Genomic DNA, 21120 nt, shown 5'->3' on the forward strand with positions numbered 1-21120 from the left:
AAGGCACTGCTGAGGTTATTGTTTTCATTTTAGTACCTTCAGTGCTGAGATCTGAATTGACTTAACAGTGTGTTTTAAGGGCAAAGCTGTTTGATAACTAAATTGTTTTGAACATTAATCAAAGCAAGGCAAAACCATGTATTAAGAGTGTGGTGAATTTTACTTTTGGGTTTCTGCCTGCTACTGCAGGCAGGGTCTTGCTCTTGGTTAAGTGGCAATTATTCTTACTACACAAGATGACACCCTTCAGGAGTGTATCTGCATTTTACTGAGGGACCCTGAAAGACATTATGACCCAGAGAAATAATTCTCTGTGGATAAATTTCAGACATCATTAGAAGTTCAGGTAGGAAAACTGCTCAGGTATGGGAAGTCCTACCATGTCCCTCTGCACTGTCACTTAGTCACCTCCCTGTTCTTACAGCTGACCCTGAGACATTCATCTACAAATACTAATTTGTGTTTTAAAAAGACAAGTTAGGCACAGGTAAAGTTTCCAAGGCTTGCTAAGGCAAAAATGTCTTAATGACTGTAATATTTGCCAGAATGTCAGTGGACACTTGCTGTTTCTCCCTTGACACTCTGAACCTTCTTAAGCTAGTCCGTCTTCTGGAAGCCCTTCTTCTCTTCTCCTGTTCCTGCCTCCCTAAAGTATTCCTGGAAACTCCTACATATTTCCAGGCACCTGAAGCTGGTTATCAAAGCCTTCATGGATCCCTGAAGCTTAAATAAATGTTTACCTCCTCTAATTCCTGCAACATTTTCCTTGCATCTCTTTTGATATGAAAGTGTTTTCTCTCTTTATACAGCAGTATAGCAGTAGTAAGATAATCCATTTTAAATATCAGAAAAGCCTGGTTTTAAGGCCCCTGCCAGTAACTGACCTAAGCAAGTCAGGCTTCCGTTTCCCCATCTGTAAACTGACAAGAGAGATATAAACTACCTTAAGAAGGGTAAAATAAAAGAAATAAAAAGATGCAGGTAGAGTGTTCGTCAAATAGTACGTTCTCTATTCTTTCCCCTACTGCACCCAGAGAAGATGTCTGTGCTCTGTTTATATAAGCTTGTGTTAGCCCAGTGTGGAGAAGGGATTCCAGCAATAGGGAACAGTAAAAAGCGCCAGTGTGTGAAGGCTTCAACTAGTGGTTTGGGCTGGGTAGAAAACAAGAGTGGCACTGGGAGCGAAATTAGACACGGCCAGAGAGGAAAGCAGAGGCAAGACCACCAAAAAACTCTTGCGGTAAATTTAAGGGGCTTGAACTTTACCAAAAAGATTTGGGCAACTACTAAAAAATGTTAAAGAGAAGGGCATAACTTGATTGGATAACAATCATAGGGCTTTTACAGGAAAAGTTATTTCAAAACAGCAAAAATTGGGGCATATAAAAACCTGTTCCCATGACAAGAAATTGGCTTCTATAGATATGCTGACTATATTAAGTGAACTAACTTCAGCCTAGGAAATCTAGATGCCTTCACCCATTGAAAAATAGAAGCCTGGGTAGGATAAAATAGGCAAAGAATGATGTGAGAGAGAAAATGTCATGGTTCATTCAAAGTTCTAATATCCTAATTTTGTGAAAAATCAATTTCTTGGTGGGAATGTAAATTAGTTCAACCATTGTGGAAGACAGTGTGGCGATTCCTCAAGGATCTAGAAATAGAAATTCCATTTGACCCAGCAATCCCATTACTGGGTATATATCCAAAGGATTACAAATCGTTCTTCTATAAGGACACGTGCACACGAATGTTCATTGCAGCACTGTTTACAATAGCAAAGACCTGGAACCAACCCAAATGCCCATCGACGATAGACTGGATAGGGAAAATGTGGCACACATACACCATGGAATATTATGCAGCCATCAAAAACGATGAGTTTGGGTCCTTTATAGGGACATGGATGAACCTGGAAACCATCATTCTCAGCAAACTGACAGAAGAGCAGAAGATCAAACACCGCATGTTCTCACTCATAGGCGGGTGTTGAACAATGAGAACACATGGACACAGGGAGGTGAGCACTACACACTGGGGTCAATTGGGGGGAAATAGGGGAGGGACAGTGGGGGGTGGGAAGCTGGGGAGAGATAGCAAGGGGAGAAATGCCAGATGTAGGTGATGGGGAGGAAGGCAGCAAATCACACTGCCACGTGTGTTCCTATGCAACAATTTTGCATGTTCTTCACATGTACCCCAAAACCTAAAATGCAATAAAATAAATAAATGGGAAAAAAAAAAAAAGAAAAATCAATTTCTTAATCAGATTTCTAAAGCAACTTGGATTTTAAATAGGAAGCAAGTGAATTAGAAATCCTCAGTAATATAATCAATTGGGTCATCTCTGAATCTCAGATAAAAAGGGTTATAAGGCTGAAAATGACATTTAAATCATTTTTTTAAGTGAGGTATCAAATTTTCTACTGTACATGAATTGGATACATGGCAATTACCCAGATAATTAGATGAGTCTGAAACTCATTATCAAATATCCCAGATGATAATTCCCACTAAACAGCTTAATTATCTGATTATCTTAATACAAGTAATAGGTTAATTTCTAAAACTCATTGCTTAGAAAACTTTAAAGCAATCCAGATTTCTTAGAGATGAAACTTCACTCTACTGTTAAAAAGCTAACTGAACAAAACACAAATTTCATCAACCACATGACTTTTATTTAAAAAGCCACTGAGAAGAAAAGGTATTGATTAGAAAAAGGGAAATAAGAAAAAAAGGAGTAAAGCAATTAAAAATGGCAGTATACATAATAAGTCACAAAGCCGGAAAAAATACAATTGTTAAGTGTTCTATATCTGCTATTTTTTCAATCCTCAAAACCACTTATCACATAGATTCTAATATCCCAGATTTTACAGATAAGGTTTCCAAAACTTAGGCAATTGAAATAATTTGACAAAGATTGGGTAGCTATTATGTAGTTGACATGATCCATTTGAGAAATAATTTTTCTTTCTGAAAAACGTTCATCAATCTTTCTCTGTCATATCTTACCCAGATGAATATTTGGAGAATGTTAGAGCAGGTAAAATCCTTAACATTCATTTAACTCCTAATTTACTGCAGAGGAAACTTGACCCAGAGATTAACTGACTTTTTCAAGGTCATACAGAGCTAAAATTGAAAACCCAATCTCCTCTCCAGATTCTACTAAACCTCAGTGCAACATTTTTGTTACACTAAACTCAGAGATGTTGGCACATTGCAATTAATTAAACCAAACACAACTAAAATCTAAGTATTTTCCAATGACAGGCAGATTGTCCAAATCTCAACACTGAAGATGAGCTAGGGCAGGCTTGGCTTAGGACACTTGCCAAACAGCCACTAAAAGGGATTACATTCCAAAAGTCCTAAATTAGTGGGGCAGGAATTTCCATTCAAGACAGCCTAGAATACCAAACATTTGAGAGGTAAGCCAAGCAATGGCCTGCTGGGGAGATGGGAAGTTTAAATACCTGAATGAGCAAGTGCAAACACAAAGTCTAAAGGGCCACAGACAGGTTCAAGGTTCCAGAGATAGGATCACAGCAAAAGTAAATTAGAAATCAGAGGTTGGGGTAGTTGGTTTCCCAGATGGGTGCTTGCACAACCATGTTTCATGGGACAACAGGAGTGGTCCTGGAATAGGTTTACGGTTATTGGGAAATGGAGGCAGAGCAAGCATACATAAAAGCAGCAGACTGAAGTATTGCTCTCCAGAGTTCTCATCTATACTAAGGCAGACCAATTTACAGGAAGAACCTGATTTTGAACAAGTTATTATATAAAAATCCATACTTACAGTATAATTAAGAGAGGTAAATAATCCTATTTATTCAATACTTTAACATTATCCAGTTTTTAAATGAAAGCTCTAGGACAATCTAAGATATTGTGGCTATTCACTCAAAGTTACAAAGCCCGTTACACAAAATCAAAAAAGGTAGGTCTTCTAAGTCTGCCATTTCTGCATTTACAGGCTGCCATGCTAAGTGTGAAAACTGAGATGATCCTTCTTGAAACTATAAATCAATTTCTGCAAAATAAGCACATGCAGAAATATTCCTTAATCCCCTGATCCAAGTGACAAAGGCTCTGCCATTCCATCAGCATTTCAAATTGTCTTGCAAATTTATTTTGGAGGTCTAAGCATCATCTAAAGCCTACACTACTATGATTAATGCTTTTAATTTTTATTCCACATATATTCAATTTTAACTAAGCATACACACAGATGCACACACACATAATTGTATGTAATAAAGAGGGCTTACCTTTAAGTCACTTCCTGGTAATGTGCCCACTCCATCTTTCCAGTCCATAACACTGAATACATCAAACTCTTGACCACTTGTGCTAGAGGCAGATTCAGTCATGATTTATTTTTTAACCTGCAAAGGGAAAAGAAGGCATATCACTAAATATTCTGCACGGAAATCTGTTTTCAATTTAGTACTCATTAGTTCAGTTTTCCTTAATTACATAATTTTCTTGATCATAATATCCCCTATCCCTAGATCTAAAAACAGCTACTTCCAAAAATATTACCTGTTTTTCCTAGAATGATCCTTGGAAAATTATATAGAAAAAAATTAATAAAAATGTCTAAGTTAAAAAGTGTTATGGTAAACTTTTTCTATTCATAAACCAAAGAAATTCATTGATTCAACATATATTCACTTAAAAAAAAAAAGTCATAATGCCATATGGATAGAATTCGTTGCCTGTACATAGTTTTTCCTCTGTTTTAAGACACTAAAAAGGATAGATATGGATAAAGGATAAAATTAATATAAAATGTTGATTTTTAAAAAGAAGCCATTTTGATAATAAAAAAGGAAAATTCAATTATTGATTGTCATCTACACTAACTTTATCAATTAATTGTTGTACTGTTCCATCAATACAACAAATGCATAATGTGATTGAGTCTTTTAGTAAATTTGTTTATTCAGTTCCATTGAATAATCTGCCAATTTGTAATTCTAGGAAATAGGAAAACCATCTCAAAATGTACAGCAAACACCCATAGTAAGTCTCTGTTAAAATAACCAATTTGGCTACCTAAACTGTGATAACATTTCTAATTTTCATTTTTTTAAAAAACTGGAGAACAAATTTCCATAATCATATCATTGGCTGTGGTATTGATACTGTTGTTCTAAGACTGTTGTCTGTGTAACATGAGAAAAACAAATAAGTAATTATGTTGGTATCATAGACAACTGATAAACGATGGGTCCTAAATTTGAATGGAAGTATCAGTATGAATTAATGATGTATCTTATCTTTAGAAATATGAGTATTTTCTAGTTTTGTCCACTGAAAAAATCTAGAAACAACCATCAATCAACAGTAATGAGCAGCCTAGCTTTACACTGTGGTGTCTAAATACCATTTCTCACAAGTCTCCCCATAGAAGGAGTTGATTTCTGCTCAATGGCAGGAAATGTCCAAGATGAAACTGAAACATTTTGTCAAACAATAAAGCAAAGAAGCTATCAAAGACAACAGAAGGCATATCCAAAGAACTCAAGAGCCAACCTGAATAGGCTCCTTTTGGCCAAAGAAAGGCAAAGTAGTATCCTTACTAATTACTAGCTGCAGTGAACTGAAACACATCAAATAAATTTAAATCTACAAGTTCATAATGACATTCAAATCAAACAAATAAAGCAAGAACACCTCATTGATCACCTTTTGAGGATTCACTGAAATCAACTATTTGGAAAAAGAAACATAGATTTATCCTGCCTTTCCAATGTGAACTGTATGTTAGAGTAACCAACTCGTTGGGCAGATAAAGTTTTCCCTTAGAAAGAATTACAGCTAATAAATGAAGAAGGAATGATAGACTGTTATAATTTGTAATCTTTAATAAATTAATGGTTCTAGGCAACAACCATTGATGGCTGCTAGGAATGCAAACCCAACGTCATCTATGAAATAGCCTTGCCAGGAAAAAACAAAATCAAACCTAATCTGATCAAGTCTATTTATAGGAGCTATCAGAGAAAGCAAGCATGTTAAATCACACCACGAAGATATGAGGAAGAAAATCCAGATTACCAGAAACTCTTTAGCAGCATTTCTCAAAGCATGCATTCCTCAAGGGTCTCTGAGACCCTTTCAAAAGGTCCCAAAAGTCAACTATTTCATAAAAATACTGACACATTCTTTGCCTTCTTCACTGTGTTGACATTGGCATTGATGTTGCAAAATCAAGAGAGTATAAAATTGTTGGTACACTGTCAGTAACTGTAGCAGCAGTCATTGCATTATTCCCCACCACGCATGCACAGTAAATACATGTCAGTTTCACTAAGGACCATTCTTGATGAAGTAAAAATAATAAATGTTATTAAGTCTTGATATCTGAATATACATCTTTTTAATATTCTGTGTGATGAAATGGGAAGTAATTTGGCATGCCAAAGTATCATGGATACAAGCTCCCGGTTTTTAATGAAATGCCTTTTTTACTTAACAAGCTGTATTTATTTGGGTTTGGTTATCTGGTAAATATTTTGTCAAAAATTAATGAAGTGGGCCTTTCACATGAAAGAAAATACTAACAGTATTTGTAGCTAACAATTAAATTTGAAACTTCAAGAGAAAAATCAGGATTTTGTAAAACTCATATGCATCGCCATGCGCTTGTTAGCTTCCAGATGGCTAAAGGCTTTTCTAAGGCAATGGATGGGTGGTGATAGCAATGGACGCGTGATTTTAAAAGTATTTCATAATGAAAGAAGTCAACATTTGGAAGATCTGCATATCTCAGTAAAGTAGTATTTTCAAAATGACCAACGCATGATGGTACAAAATTATGCATGGGTAAATGATCCATTCAAAGTGCAAGATGGACCAATAGATTTTAATGTTAACAGATTATGGCTCATAATTGATAAGGTTCATTTATAAGGTTTCAAATTGCACATTGCAACTAATATTTAAGAAACTACCACCACCTGTCAAGTTTTAGTGTGGTAACTAAAGACGTCCACTATTAAATGAAAAAGCTAATTAAAATATTCCTCCCTTTTCCAACCTCATATATGCATAAAACCAGATTTTGTTCATATACTTCAAACAAAACAACCCAACGCAACAAGAATGCAAAAGCAGACATCCAGCTACCTTCTATTAAATTAGACATTAAAGAGATTTGCAAAAATGTTTTAAAAATGCCATTTCTCTATTTCTTTTATTTTGGAAACTATGACTATGTTTCATAAAAATTATGTTTATATATACCATCATATACTGGGTTTAATGTTATTTTTAAATAGTTTATTTCTAACATAGTAAATATATATATATATATATATATATATATAAACTATAAAAACAATACTTCTTTGAGCTTTCAACCATTTTTAAAAGTAAAAAGGAAAGTTGAGAGCAAAAAGTCTGAAAGCCAAAGCTGTAAACTACAAAAAAAGATGGGCAAGGAAGTATGAAATTTAGATGAAAAGGGATTTAAGAAACATAGCAACCAATCACAATATTACAATTCATAGATATTCTGTGGACCCTGATTCAAACAAAAGATTCCTAGACAGGAAGGAAAGTACAAATGCCAAATTGGGTATTTTAAGAAATTAAGGAAATATTGTTGCTTTTTTTTTTAGAGAAATGATGACAGTATGTACTTTTAAAAGGGGAGTTGTTCCTTGTATATTATAGGCACAAACTGAAATGAATAGATGAAATGGTGTAATGTGAGAAATTTGCTGTAAATTAACAAGGAGGTGAAGTGGTAATAAATTGGCAATGTTTTGGTAATTGTCAAGATGTGTGAAGAGTCCATGACAGTCTATTCTACTACATCCTAGTTTTGTATATGCTTGAAAATTTTGTTCAAAAATTCAAGATTTTTTAAAGTGTAATCTCCTTACATATGTAATGTACATTCACTTTTAAATACTCAATAGGAAAAAACTTCTCTGTTTCTTTTAATTATAGCTAACTTCTGCTGGAATTTACTAGATGCTTCAATACTTTTTCTTCTGCTTTCCCCCTTAAATAGAGAAAATACCAAGTATCAGACATATTATTAAGTCTATTTCTTTTCAAAACTTACACAATGTAAATTTGAAGATGAATCAGATTTTACAGACCTCAAAAGCACAAGCAACAAAAGCAAAAATACACAACTGGGATTGTATGAAACTAAAAAGATTCTACACAGCAAAGAAAACAATCAACCTAGTGAAGAGGAAACCTGCAAAGTGGGAAAAGATATTTGCAAACTATCCATCTGACGAGGGATTAATATCCAGATTATATAAGAAGCTCAAACAATATTGCAGCAAAAAGCAAATAATCCAATTTGAAAATGGGGAAATGATCTACATAGATATTTCTCAAAAGAACATATATAAATGGCCAAAGAGTACATTAAAAAAAAATGCTCAGAATCACTAACCATCAGATAAATACAAATTAAAACCACAAGGGGATATCATCTCACCCCAATTAAAATGGCAATTATCAAAAATATAAAAAAACAAATGCAGGTGAGGATGCAGAGAAAGGTGAACTCCAATATTGTTAGTGGGAATAGACAGTAGTATGGCCACTATAGAAAACAGCATGGAGGATCCTCAAAAAATAAAAAATAGAAATACTATACAATTCAACGATCCCACTACTGGCCATATATCCAAAGAAAAGGAAATCAGATATCTGTAGGCCCATGTTTATTGCAGCACTATTCTTGATAGGCAGGATATGGAATCAACCTAAGTGTCTATGAGCAGACGAATGGATTTTAAAATGAGGTTTATACACACAAAGGAATATTCAACCATAAAAAGAATTAAATCCTGTCATTTGTGACAACATGGATGAGCCTGAAGGACATTATGTTAAGTAAAAGGTAGGCACAGAAAGTTAAGTATCACATGTTCTCATTCATATGTGAGGGCTACAAAAGTCTCATAGAAGCAGAAAATAGAACAGTGGTTACTAGAGGCTGGGAAGGGTAACAGGACGGAGGGAATAGAGAGAGGTTGATTAATTAGTATAAAACTACAGTTAAATAGGAGAAATATGTTCTAGTGTTCTATAGCACAGTAGGGTGGATACAGTTAAAAATAATTTACTGTGGGCCGGGTGTGGTGGCTCATGCCTGTAATCTCAGCACTTTGGGAGGCCAAGGTGAGTGGATCACAAGGTCAGGAGTTTGAGACCAGCCTGGCCAACATGGTGAAATGCCGTCTCTACTAAAAACACAAAAATTAGTCAGGAATGGTGGCACGTGCCTGTAGTCCCAGCTACTCCGGAAACTGAGACAGGAGAAATTACTTGAACCTGGGAGATGGAGGTTGCAGTGAGCCGAGATTGTGCCACTGTACTTCAGCTTGGGCAACAGAGTGAGAATTTATCTCAAAAAAAAAAAAAAATTACTGAGTATTTCCAAAGAGTTAGAAGAGAGGATTGTGAATATTCCCCAAACAATGAAATGGTAAGTATTTGAAGTGAAGGATATCCCAATTACCTTGATTGGATCATCACACTATTATATGCATGTATCGAAATATCACATGTATACCATAAATGTGTACAATTATTATGCATAAATCAATAATTTTTTAAAAATCAAATTTCACTACCATTAAGATTGTAGCCTCAAAACAGGATCTAGGATGTGAGGAGCTGAGGAAGAATTAATCTAATCAATAACAAAAATATGAAATGGATTAGGACTTAGTATGACTCTTCTCTCACTAAACAGGTAACAACCAGCAATGAAATAGAATACCTATAAAGTGATGTTTAAGAGTGGTAACTTTTTTTTTTTTGATAGACGGTAGAGTGATAGAAAATTTTCCCCCTGGTGGATAAACTTGGTAATATCCAAGTGATCCTTTAACAAAAGTTTTACTTTTCTTTCTGATAAAATCTCTAGATAAAAATTTCCCTTTTTTTTTTTTTTTTTTAGCAAATATACTTTAAGGAAATTTAGTGAAATTATCTTATAGTATAAAATTGTCAGCTGTGACTATTATCCTGCTTATTACAGTCTCTATAAATATAATAGCATTTGTTCACCAGATACTAAATGTCAGACACCATACATATACTTTAAAAAGTATTGATTCAATCTTACCTTCAGAAAAGGATTCAAAGTAGCAATTTACATATATTATGTCACTTATTTCTTTTTCAGAAAAAAAGGGATTTTATTATCCCTCTAGTCTACACTGAAGAAACTGAGGTGCAGAATATGGTAACTCAACCAAAACCACAGCCAGTAGCATGGCCAGCATCTGAACCCAGGTCAGTCTGATTCCAACAGTGAGCGTTCTTTCTCAATCATTGTTTAATCTTTACAGAGCTTTGTCCCCTCTGAAAATCTGGCAAAATCTATTTTCACCAGAATATGGTACAGCTTAGAACATGACAAAACTAGTTTATTATGGCCGAAGTTTTTAATATAAATATTAAGTCCACACCAGTGCAACATGTATCTGATAAAATATCTTCAAAGTACATGCTCACTAACAAAATGTCAATAAGACGCACAGACACCACAAATAGATTTTTAGTCCTTACCTACCTAAAAACCATATATGTATAGAATTCACAGCAGCAAAACCCTGTCTGACAGGAGCAATAGAAATTAGCAGATATCTAAAAGCCAGCACTACACATAACCTGCAGTAAATGTTCACTACATGTTTTAAGAAATACTCAGAACATGCCTTTGCTGTGTGAAACAGCAGTAATGTTACACAATGTACCCTGCCTGAAAACACATATCTAACGTTTGCTGTTTTCACCCACATTTTCATTCTAAGGTTTGTAGATATTCTATATAAAATATTATAGCATAAAAATATTTACTATGTTGTCTTTCCCATCATCTAATTTTGAAGCCTGTGGGTGCTTTCATTATCACAGGACTGAATGGTTACAACAGACTGTTTTCCATCATCTATTAATGAGGTGGAACAGCCAGCAACCAGTATTATTTTAAGAAAAGCTGCTTCTATGTCACCCCAAGTCTTCCTCCCTTGTGTCACCCCCTCTGTAAATGTGTACACTTGCATACAAACATACGAAGTCTCTTCAACAATTTGTGTTCCTGAGAACTGGGCAAAATTTTTCAGTACTTAGAAATGCTCTTGTTGTGTTTTGTTCTTATAGGTATCACCCGGTGCTACTCCATAATCCACCTGTATTCCACAGGCCACACACACACACAAACCAGACAGGTAAGAGAGTCACAACACATGTCACGAATAGTATTTCTCCTTCTGCAGAAAACCCCATCACAATTTTTTGATTGTTGTTAAATGGTGCTGAGACTTCCTAATGAAGTATCTTATAAGTACGCCCTAATGGGTACTCTGTGCTACTAGACAAGATTCAGCATTTTCCTCCTAATCTCCTCTAACTTCTATTGGTCTCCAGCCACTTCTCATGTCAGAAGAGGTAATTCTGGGGTTCAGATGTCCACCAAATACAACAGAGCAGCTTCTGATTCCCCCTAATACATGTATGCCATGGCTGACAATGGCTGCAACCAAAGGCCCAGATGCTCAGCATGCTGCTACCACTCACTGCCACTGTGGATGTCACATCAAGGAGCTGAGGACTACTGAAGACAGAGACCATTACTGCTGGCACTAGTGCAAATGTATTGCACTCTGAAAGTCCCTGCTTTGTGAAACAATTTGCTTTTATTACAATGTTCTTCTTCTCAGCCTGCAACAAAAAGGCTGGAGAACAGACTAAATGACATATGACACTTTCCTCAAAATTACCTCCTCTCTCTCCTACACCACTCCTCATCTCCAAACCAAAGCTGTGCAGCCTGACTCTCCCTGGAGATATTCTATCTACTGGATGAACCTCCTCACTCTCTCATGTAAATAAATCCCTGGTGGCCCCAGTCTACCATGTACCACTAACGTTAGGTGGTGATTAAACTAGTAATATCTTACATTCAAAAACCCTTTATATTCGAAAACCCCTATGAGGAAGCAGACCACTCATACATTGATGCTGGCATTTTAAGTCAGAATAACCACTACAGAGATCAATATTCAAAACCATATCCTCCAGCTCAGCAATTCAACTTCTTAAAAATTTATTTTATAGATGCTTACACAAATGTATACATGGAAAAATGTAAAAGGTTATTCACTCTGTTTACAATATCAAAAAGTTGGTAACAACTCAAATGTCCATCAATGGAGGACAATTATATATCCCTAAAATGGAATGCAATGCCATTGTAAAAAACAATGAGGAAATGCTTTACATTTTGATATAGAAAGAGCTCCAAGATACTATTAATATTACTAACTTTATGCAAGGTGCAAAAACTGTGTGCTACTGCTACCCTTTGTGTAAAACAAAAGAGAGTATATATAAATGTGTGTATTGCCCGTATATGCACAGATTGTCTCTGGAAGGATTTGTCAGGTAACACTGGTTGTGTCCAGGAAGAGGCAATGGTTTAACTAAAAGATAGCTATGAGAAGGAGCCTTCTTTCTGTAAACCTTCTTTGTGTCTGTTGAATGTTTAAATAATTTTTTAAATGAATAAAAAGTGAGTTTTTAAAACCGGTTTCATGTTTATTTAAAAGTCTGTATTATAAAAGGCATGTCTTCCATGAAAATACTTACTAATGTCAACAACTGAAGCTACAGCCTGGAAGTCACGAAGGAAAATCCAATTCCACAAAGCTCTCTGGTAACTTAACTAGTACTCGTTAACTATATATGCACATTCATCAGCTCAACAGATGGATGAGAGGAGGATGCATAGGGTTCACTCCCCCACAACTCAGGTATGCATTCGCAGACGGTGTATTTATGGTTCCTACCATTCCTGAGTGACACCTGAAGCTGCTGTGACATTTAGTAATTTGTCATTTTGCAGACACATGATTCTGAATCACACATGCCATAAAGCTGGGGCAAGGGCAAGTCGTCCAGCCTGGCCAAGGCCCAGGCATGCTCTTAGTCACAGTGCTTTGTCTCAGTGCTATGAATACTGTAAATAAAGTGATAAAACAGTGTTTCTTTTTAAGAAATGAAACAAAATTAACCACTAGTTGAGTCTAGTGCTGATGACAGAATGAAGGGAATATGGAGATGTTTATGAAAGCGACAGGCTAGCCACAAAATAGAAGTTTCAAATAAACGAAAGACTGAAATGTCAAATGCAATGATGACTCAGACGCATTGTATGAACAAAACTACCAAATGCTCCAAAAGAAAATAAGTAGAAAAGATGTGTGAATTTGTTTCAATAAGTGCTCCAGACAGTACAAAAATCACTCAAGTGAGATAAGTAGTTAGGGATCTAGAGAGATAGTTTAAATTTTTCAATTCTACTTTAGCAATTTTACGAAAGGAATTATGTGTTAAAATGATTTTTTTTTCAAGTTGAGAATTGTGACTGACTTCGGACACTGCCCTCACAAATTTCAGGAATCTACTGTATCTCATTTTGACTAGCGATAAACAGTTTGTGTGTCCTTCATAATCTCTCCTTCATACAACTTCTTTGCTCATATCTGCCAGCAGTGGATAAAACAGAGGCTCAGAGTGAGGAGCAGGGACTCCTACGAGCTGGGTTCCTGCAGCATATTCAAAATGAAGAGCCTGCCTGGGGCTGAGATGAAGGGAAGATACCAGTCCTCTGAGATATAAGCAGCCCAACCTAGGAGGCACACAACACAAAGCAAAAGAGCAGGCCCTGTCTATAACCCAAAAATCTGCACGTGCAGATAAGGGAAGAAATAAGGATTACTGAGAAAAGGTACTGACTGTAGCCTGGCCATTCCTAGTCAACCATTGTTCTCCAAATATTGTTTTTAAAAGAATGGCTAGTTAATATTCATCAAGACCAGTTAAATAGTTTTAATAATTTGACAGTTGCTTTTTTTTTAAGAGCTGCATTTTATAGCTTTATAGTGAATGCATTTTTCAAAAAGAAGGTATAGAAATGCTATGGTTACGAGTTGAGTGGTTGTAAAATGAGGGTAGCTGTTACCTTGAAAACAGCATCTGAGAATCAGATTCAAATTCGGTCATTCAAATAACAGGCCTGAGATCAGTGCCTGGTGTCAAGGAATGAAACTTGCCAGTTTTTGATTAAAAGGGCAGTGTAACAGTGTGTCAGGAATACTAACCCTAAAATCATTATTATGAATCAAACAAAAATGACAACTATGTAGAAGACTAAGACGGCAATGAGGAAAACCAGCCTCCACTGTAGAATCCAATGCCTTGTTACTATAATACCTACTGCAACACTATCAGCTGAAGATGTTTACAGGAATCATCAGTCACCAACCGCTAACTGCTGAATTTGGTGCAGAATGACATTCTTAAAATCCCTAAAGGTCATTCTTCACTAACATCTAAAAGGAGTCTCCCCACTGCTAATCACCTGATGAATGTAGCATATAAAACTGCTTTGGGCCTCCCCATCCACTCACCCAGCTCCCGTCATGCTTTTCACAGGTGTAACCAAATATTTCATTGATTACCCTCAACAATGATAAACAACGATGGATTGCCATTCTCTTACAGTTCCTCTTCCCATCCCTTACCCTTCCCTCAACTACTTCCTTCTTTTCCTCCTCTTCGTTATCACTTTCCAAAGTTTGACAATTACCCACTCCATGACTTCTGAAAAATCAATCTCTCCTTTTTTGCATGTTTTTGAGACAGGGTCTTGTTCTGTTGCCCGTGCCGGAGTGCAGTGGTGCAATTATGGATCACTACAGCCTCAACCTCCTGGGCTCAAGTGGTCCTACCACTTCAGCCTGCCAAGAAGCCAACACTACAGGTGCACACCACTACACCCAACTGTTTTAAATTTTTTGTAGAGATGGGGGTCTCAGTATGTTGCCCAGGCTGGTCTTGAACTGCAGGCCTCAAGCGAGTCTCCACCTTGGCCTCCCAAAGTGCTAGGATTACAGGTGTGAGCCACCACACCCAGACTGATCTCTTAAAGTCTCAATTTCCCCATGTGTTAAAAGTAAAGAATAAAATAAACTTTTTTCAATATTAATTGAGTAATGGTGAAGACAGATGAGACAGGCTAGGTAATACCTTACCATTGTACATACCAGACAGTAAACAGTCAATAAAATGTTAGCTTCTTGTTATAATTATCTAGTTTAACAATTATTCAAATTCATGAGAGCCACTCAGTTACCTTAAAAAAAAAATTAGGCAGTGGCTTATTTATTTATAGAGACAGGATCTCACTCTGTTTTCCAGCTGGAGTAGAACAGCACAAACATAGCTCACTACAACCTCGACCTCCCAGGCTCAAATAATCCTCCTGTCTCAGCCTCTTGAGTAGCTGTGATTACAGACACACAACACCATATGCTACTCTAGGTTTTTTGTTGTTGTTGTTGTTGTTGTTGTTTTTGAGATGGAGTTCCGTCATCAGGCTGGAATGCAGTGGCGTGATCTCAGCTCACTGCAACCTCTGCCTCCCAAGTTCAAGTGATTTTCCTGCCTCAGCCTCCTGAATAGTTGGGATTACAAGTGCATGCCACCACACCCAGCTAATTTTTGGATTTTTAGTAGAGACGGATTTTCACCATGTTGGCCAGGACGGTCTCAATCTTTTGACCTCGTGATCCACCCACCTCAGTCTCCCAACGTGCTAGGATTACAGGTGTCAGCCACCACATCCTGCCTTCTCTAGGTTTTTTTTTTTTTTTTTTTTTTAATTCACTTTATTTGAATAACATCTATGGTAGTAAGCCACCTGTGTTCAAACCTATGTCACAAGATGTGAAGATCACTAGCTAAAAAGTAGATTTGACCAGGTGTGGTGGCTTGCACCTGTACTTGTAGCACTTTCGGAGGCTGAGACAGGAAGATCACCTGAGGCCAGGAGTTCAAGACTAGCCTGGGCAACATAGTGAGGCCCCACATCTACAAAAAAGTACAAAAATTAGTCAGGAATGGTGGCGCACACCTGTGGTCTCAGCTACTCAGGAGGCAGAGTGGGTAGGATCATTTGAGCCCAGGAGTTTCAGGCTTCAGGGACCTATGATCACATCAATGTACTCCAGCCTAGGCAAATGAGTGAAACCCTGTCAAAAAAAAAAAAAAGTAGATATGTTCTTTTTAATAGTAATAATTCCTCATATTTACATGGGACCAGAAAAGACTGCCAATTTCTTTATAAAGCAACTCCTCTGAAGTAATGGTGAAGCCTTAGCCACACGAGGCATGTACTGGACCTGAAGCTCAGGCCCTCTTTCCAGGGGATACCGTGTCCTTGAAGGAGGCTAATGAAAGGTCACCACACTGATCTGACTGCATTCAAACAAGACTAAAGGCTAGGGCAACATTCTGCAAAGTCTGCTCCCCAAAACACAACTTTTAGGAGACCATTTATTCATGTACCCTAATAAAGTGGTTTATGCTAAAAAAAAATGCCTAATACCCTGGGGTCTCTGGGAGACAGTACAGTCCATATCAGATGTGCAACCATCTGTGGAGTGCTGTCCCGGTCAAAGATTCCCAGAGTCACTTAGCCTTGGGACTATTATCACATCACATCAAGTTCCATGGAATCCCTCATTTGGAAGGCACTGAGCTATAGAAAATAAATCCAAGAAACAACATGAAAGTAAGGTAGTGTTTTAGAGAACAGACTTTATTCATCTTCAAGTTGGATTCAATTACAAGGATGCTACCTTCTAATCCAGCTCCCAGTCTGAACCTGCTTGTTGGTGTAGTGTCTAATACCAGAGAAGGTCCTCCAGACCTTAAAGTCCTCTAAGTCCAGACTTGAGAAAGTGATTCTAAGAGAGCTATGGCCCCTGCCTCCTAAGACCTCCCTACGGTTCTTGGATTTAGTTTGTGATGACCTCCTTTTACCTCCATGACACCAGAGAGGTACACAGTCATTAATGGATGGGGTAATCATACAAAGCCCATATGCTTAACAAACCTCTAATGGAAACAAACAAGGTGGAGCACAAGACCTTCTTCAACGCATTGTCATTTTAAAGGATATCGCCAATACCAGCCTGTCTGACCCTCATAACTGCTTTTTTAAGAATGATAAACATTGTCATACTCGTTTCACAGATGAGAAAATTGAGGTCACCCAGCGAAGAAACAGTTTTTACCTTCTAAGACAGCGCCAACACATTGTATTTTAGTCAGTGTAGAAGACAACTTAATGTAATCGTGGAAAGCAAAGGCTCTGGAGCCCCAGTGCCTGGGTTTAACTCCGCTTCACAATTTACCAGCTGTATAATATTAGCCAGCGTACCTAACCTTTCTTGAGCTTTACCTCCTTCATCTGTAAAATGGGTTAGGTATATCTACTCCACAGAGACATAAAAACGTTTTAGTTTTTTTTTTTAATTATGTACACTAGACTGCTTTGCAGATAGTGAATGCTTGGTGCTTGGTATATGAGAGTTACAGTTATTCTAAAGAAAAGGTAAGTGGCCAGGAGAGGTGGCTCACTTCTATAATCCCAGTACCTTGGGAGGCCAAGGCAGGTGGATCATTCGAGGTCAGGAGTTCAAGACCAGCCTAGTCAACATGGTGAAACCCTATCTCTACTGAAAATACTAAAATTAGCTGGGCGTGGTGGTGCACACCTGTAGTCCCAGCTACTTGTGAGGCTGAAGCATGAGAATCGCTTGAACCCAGGAGGTGAAGGTTGCAGTAAGCCAAGATCGTACCACTGCACTACAGCCTGGGCAACAGAGTGAGACTCTGTCCCAAAAAAGAAACAAAAGAAAAAAGAAAATAAAAGAGGCTGGGCATGGTGGCTCATGCCTGTAATTCCAGTACCTTGGGAGGCCGAGGCTTATGTATCACCTCAGGTTTGGAGTTCAAGACCAGCCTGACCAACATGGAGAAACCCTGTCTCTCCTGAAAATTAGCTAGGCATGGTGGTGCATGCCTGTAATCCCAGCTACTCAGGAGACTGAGGCAGGAGAATCGCTTGAACCTGGGAGGCGGAGGCTGAGGCGGACGCTGGGGTGAGCTAAGATTGCATCACTGCACTCCAGCCTGGCAAAAAGGGCAAAACTCCAGCTCTCTCTCTCTCTCTCTCTCTCTCTCTCTCTCTCTCTCACACACACACACACACACACACACACACACACACACACACAAACAAAAACAAAAACAAAAACAAAAACAAAAACAAAAACAAAAACAAAACAGAAAAGCTGCTCTCCAGGGTCCACATGCCCTCAAAGCACCATTTATCAGATGTCTGAAGTCTCACAGGGCAGAGGAAGGAAAACTGTGTGAAGGCCAATATCATTACATCAAAAAGGCCTATTTTAATTTCTTAGGAGTCCAGCGACCAGGATAGGGAAGGTAGGCAGCAGGGCAGTCAAAAACAATGATATGACTCAGATTTCATGGACAAGTAGATTTCAAAGTGAATTTTGGAGACTGATGTAAGGTCAACAGCAGTTAGTTTTGCCAAGTTCTTATAAACAAAAAAAATTTAACTGCCAACAAAATAAAAAGGACATAATTTCTGAAAAACTACTCAAGTCTAGGCCATTGGCAACCTTACTGTGACGTTTTTGCTGAGGAGGCATAAAAACGTCCTCACATACCAGATGCGGTTCCAGGACCTGCTTTCAAGAGAACTGGTACAGAGGCAAACAGAAAGTGTTGTGAGAGATTGAAGCAAGAGGCCAGTACGAAAAAGAGAGATGAAAGCTCTGGGTCATCATCCCCCAAAGGGGCTAGAGTGGAAGTGTTGCTCTATAGGAGCACTGGAATATGTATGTGCAAGTAAGATACCAGGACATAAATGGGCCTGGGAAGACAGAATCTATACACTGATTATAATGCTTATGACATTTGATCATGATCATCTACTTACACGAGGTTTTGAAGCAGAGAGACCTTGATTTACACATTTTGTTACCCCTTGTGAATATCCTTAGTAGGTATCGATAAAACTTATTAAATGAATCAATAAAAGAGAAGGGGAAAATGCAATACACTACTGGAGGGGAATGGAAGGGGGCTTGAGGAGAAGATAAATCGAGAAAGATCTTCATCTGTCCAGCTATCTCCTATTCTCCAGTGAAAATTCTAACAACTGGGCTGCTAAGTATTTATTTACCTCTTTGGCAGAAGCATACATCACCACTCCAAGAAACTCTCCTTATGTAAGTGTCAGTGAAGAACACATCAAAAGAAGTTAAATTCAAACCTCTTATTCAATAAGGATAAGAGTAAAATCTAAACTCACACTTGAAGCACCTCTCAACAAACACACACTGCTACGAAGAAACATATTCCTTTCAAATCAAGCATGACAGAGACCAGCTTTGATATTCTACTCACCCTGCTTGATAAGAACTCTGAATCACACACATTTTGGAATTAAGGTCTGTTGTGGAGAGACGTGAAATCTGCCCTAAGGACCTAAATTCATAGATTTTAGGCAGAAAAAAAACTCTAGATCATTATTTCAATGTGAGAACTGAAATCTCAGCAGCATCAAGAACAAATCCTTGAGAAGCTGGGTCTTCTGTTTTCATCCATCCCTGCAGAGGAGGTACCTGAGTGTGAACTAATCCATGCTGCCTTTGTTGCCTTTAAACATGAAATCAGTTATTACAGCGGCTCCATCTTATTGATATTTTCTCAAAAACACTGTCCCTTTATCTATTGGCCATACTTTAATGTGAGCAATCCTATTTATAATGTGGCAGTGGTCTCTCTGATTTGCTACCTTGTCTGCCGTGGAGATCATACGCAAAGGGGTAGTCACCAAAGGCAACCTTTACAAACTCTCAACTTCCTGCCCTTCTGTGTTACTGTAAGAAGGATGAATTATTTGAGATTCTGTGGCCTAACCTACTTACTTCCTCTGAAGAAGAAACAGAAAATGAAAAATGCCTTTCAAGAAAAAAAAAAAAAAAGTTACACATAAAGTGAAATCACAAATTGACATTAACGGGCCTATGGCATATTTAATAGTGTCTCATCAAATGTTTTTATTTGAAATTCATGTTCATTGTAGACTATACCTCAATTTGAGGCAGAAATATTTTTGAAAGTGCCATCATATCATCAACATACTATACTAGAAGGGTAATAATAGAAATTTTACACCCATTAGAGGGATTTAAGGGCCATAAAAAGAACAAGAACCTGACACAGATATTTCTATGCATATGCTAAATATGCATGAACTGAAATTTAAAAAGAAAAACTAAAAGTACTCTCCTTGTTCTTTTTTATTTTACTTCATAATTTTTAATGCTAAAAGTAGTATCCTCTTTTTTCTTATTTTGCTTCATATTTTTATAGAACATAAAGCTAAAATTAAAAGATTTACACTTGATTTCTCTTTTGCATGTAATGAATTAGATTTGGCCTGATTTTTTTTTTTCTTTCACAGAAGTCAAGTCTACGGGCTTATCTTGATAATCATTTGTAGCCAATCTCCTTATCAATAGACTGAACAGCTAAGCCTCAAGTCCACCTTAGACCACAAAACAATATAGTGAATTACTAAGATCATTTAACAACCAGACCAGACTGACCACCTAGGAATTTCAATTCACTGTTCAGGGTTAAACACTGTAACGGATGGGGAAAAATAATCAACTGATTTTGATGTCTGAGCAATCCTACTCAAAATGTTCTAGTAATAAACTAGCTTAATTCCATAAAAATTTAAATAATATAACGCTATGGTCAAACCTTAAAAAGGTCTGCTACATGGTATATGCTCAAAAAATGTATTAAATAGAACTTCAACAAAAGAGAAACAGTCCATAACCTTGTAATCAATGCCTACAGTGGCATCCTTCTAAGTCAAACTGAAGATCTGCTTGATGCAGCATAACTCACATAACAGAGAGATATAATTCCCATTGCAATACAAAACCACCCGATGAGTCAAAATAGACTCTTCACCTCATTTTGCAAACATGGGACATACTCTTTTGGTTACAGTGTATAACACCAGTAATTATAGCACTCTTGCTCAGGATCTTAGTCATATTCCCTGTTTGCATCTTTTGCTTTGATTCTAGGACACACTTCTACCACACCACCCCTCCATCTTTTCCCCACCATTGTCTCGCTTATTTTAATTTTCTC

General features: G+C 37.3%; 1 protein-coding gene across 4 annotated transcripts in view; it reads right to left on the reverse strand.

Moving 5' to 3' along the window:
- Positions 1-21120, reverse strand: part of L3MBTL3 (L3MBTL histone methyl-lysine binding protein 3) — a 121856-nt gene that overhangs the window by 92614 nt on the left and 8122 nt on the right. For all 4 annotated transcript variants that reach the window (XM_032274812.1, XM_032274813.1, XM_032274815.1 and 1 more), the window contains one exon: positions 4281-4397. In XM_032274812.1, the coding sequence (XP_032130703.1) occupies positions 4281-4382 (102 nt within the window). In that variant the 5' untranslated portion in view covers positions 4383-4397. The remainder of the gene's footprint in view (positions 1-4280; positions 4398-21120) is intronic.

Source organism: Sapajus apella, unplaced genomic scaffold (genome assembly GCF_009761245.1).
Source record: "Sapajus apella isolate SASKATOON/1434 unplaced genomic scaffold, GSC_monkey_1.0 scaffold6, whole genome shotgun sequence".
NCBI classification, from domain to species: Eukaryota; Metazoa; Chordata; class Mammalia; order Primates; family Cebidae; genus Sapajus; species Sapajus apella.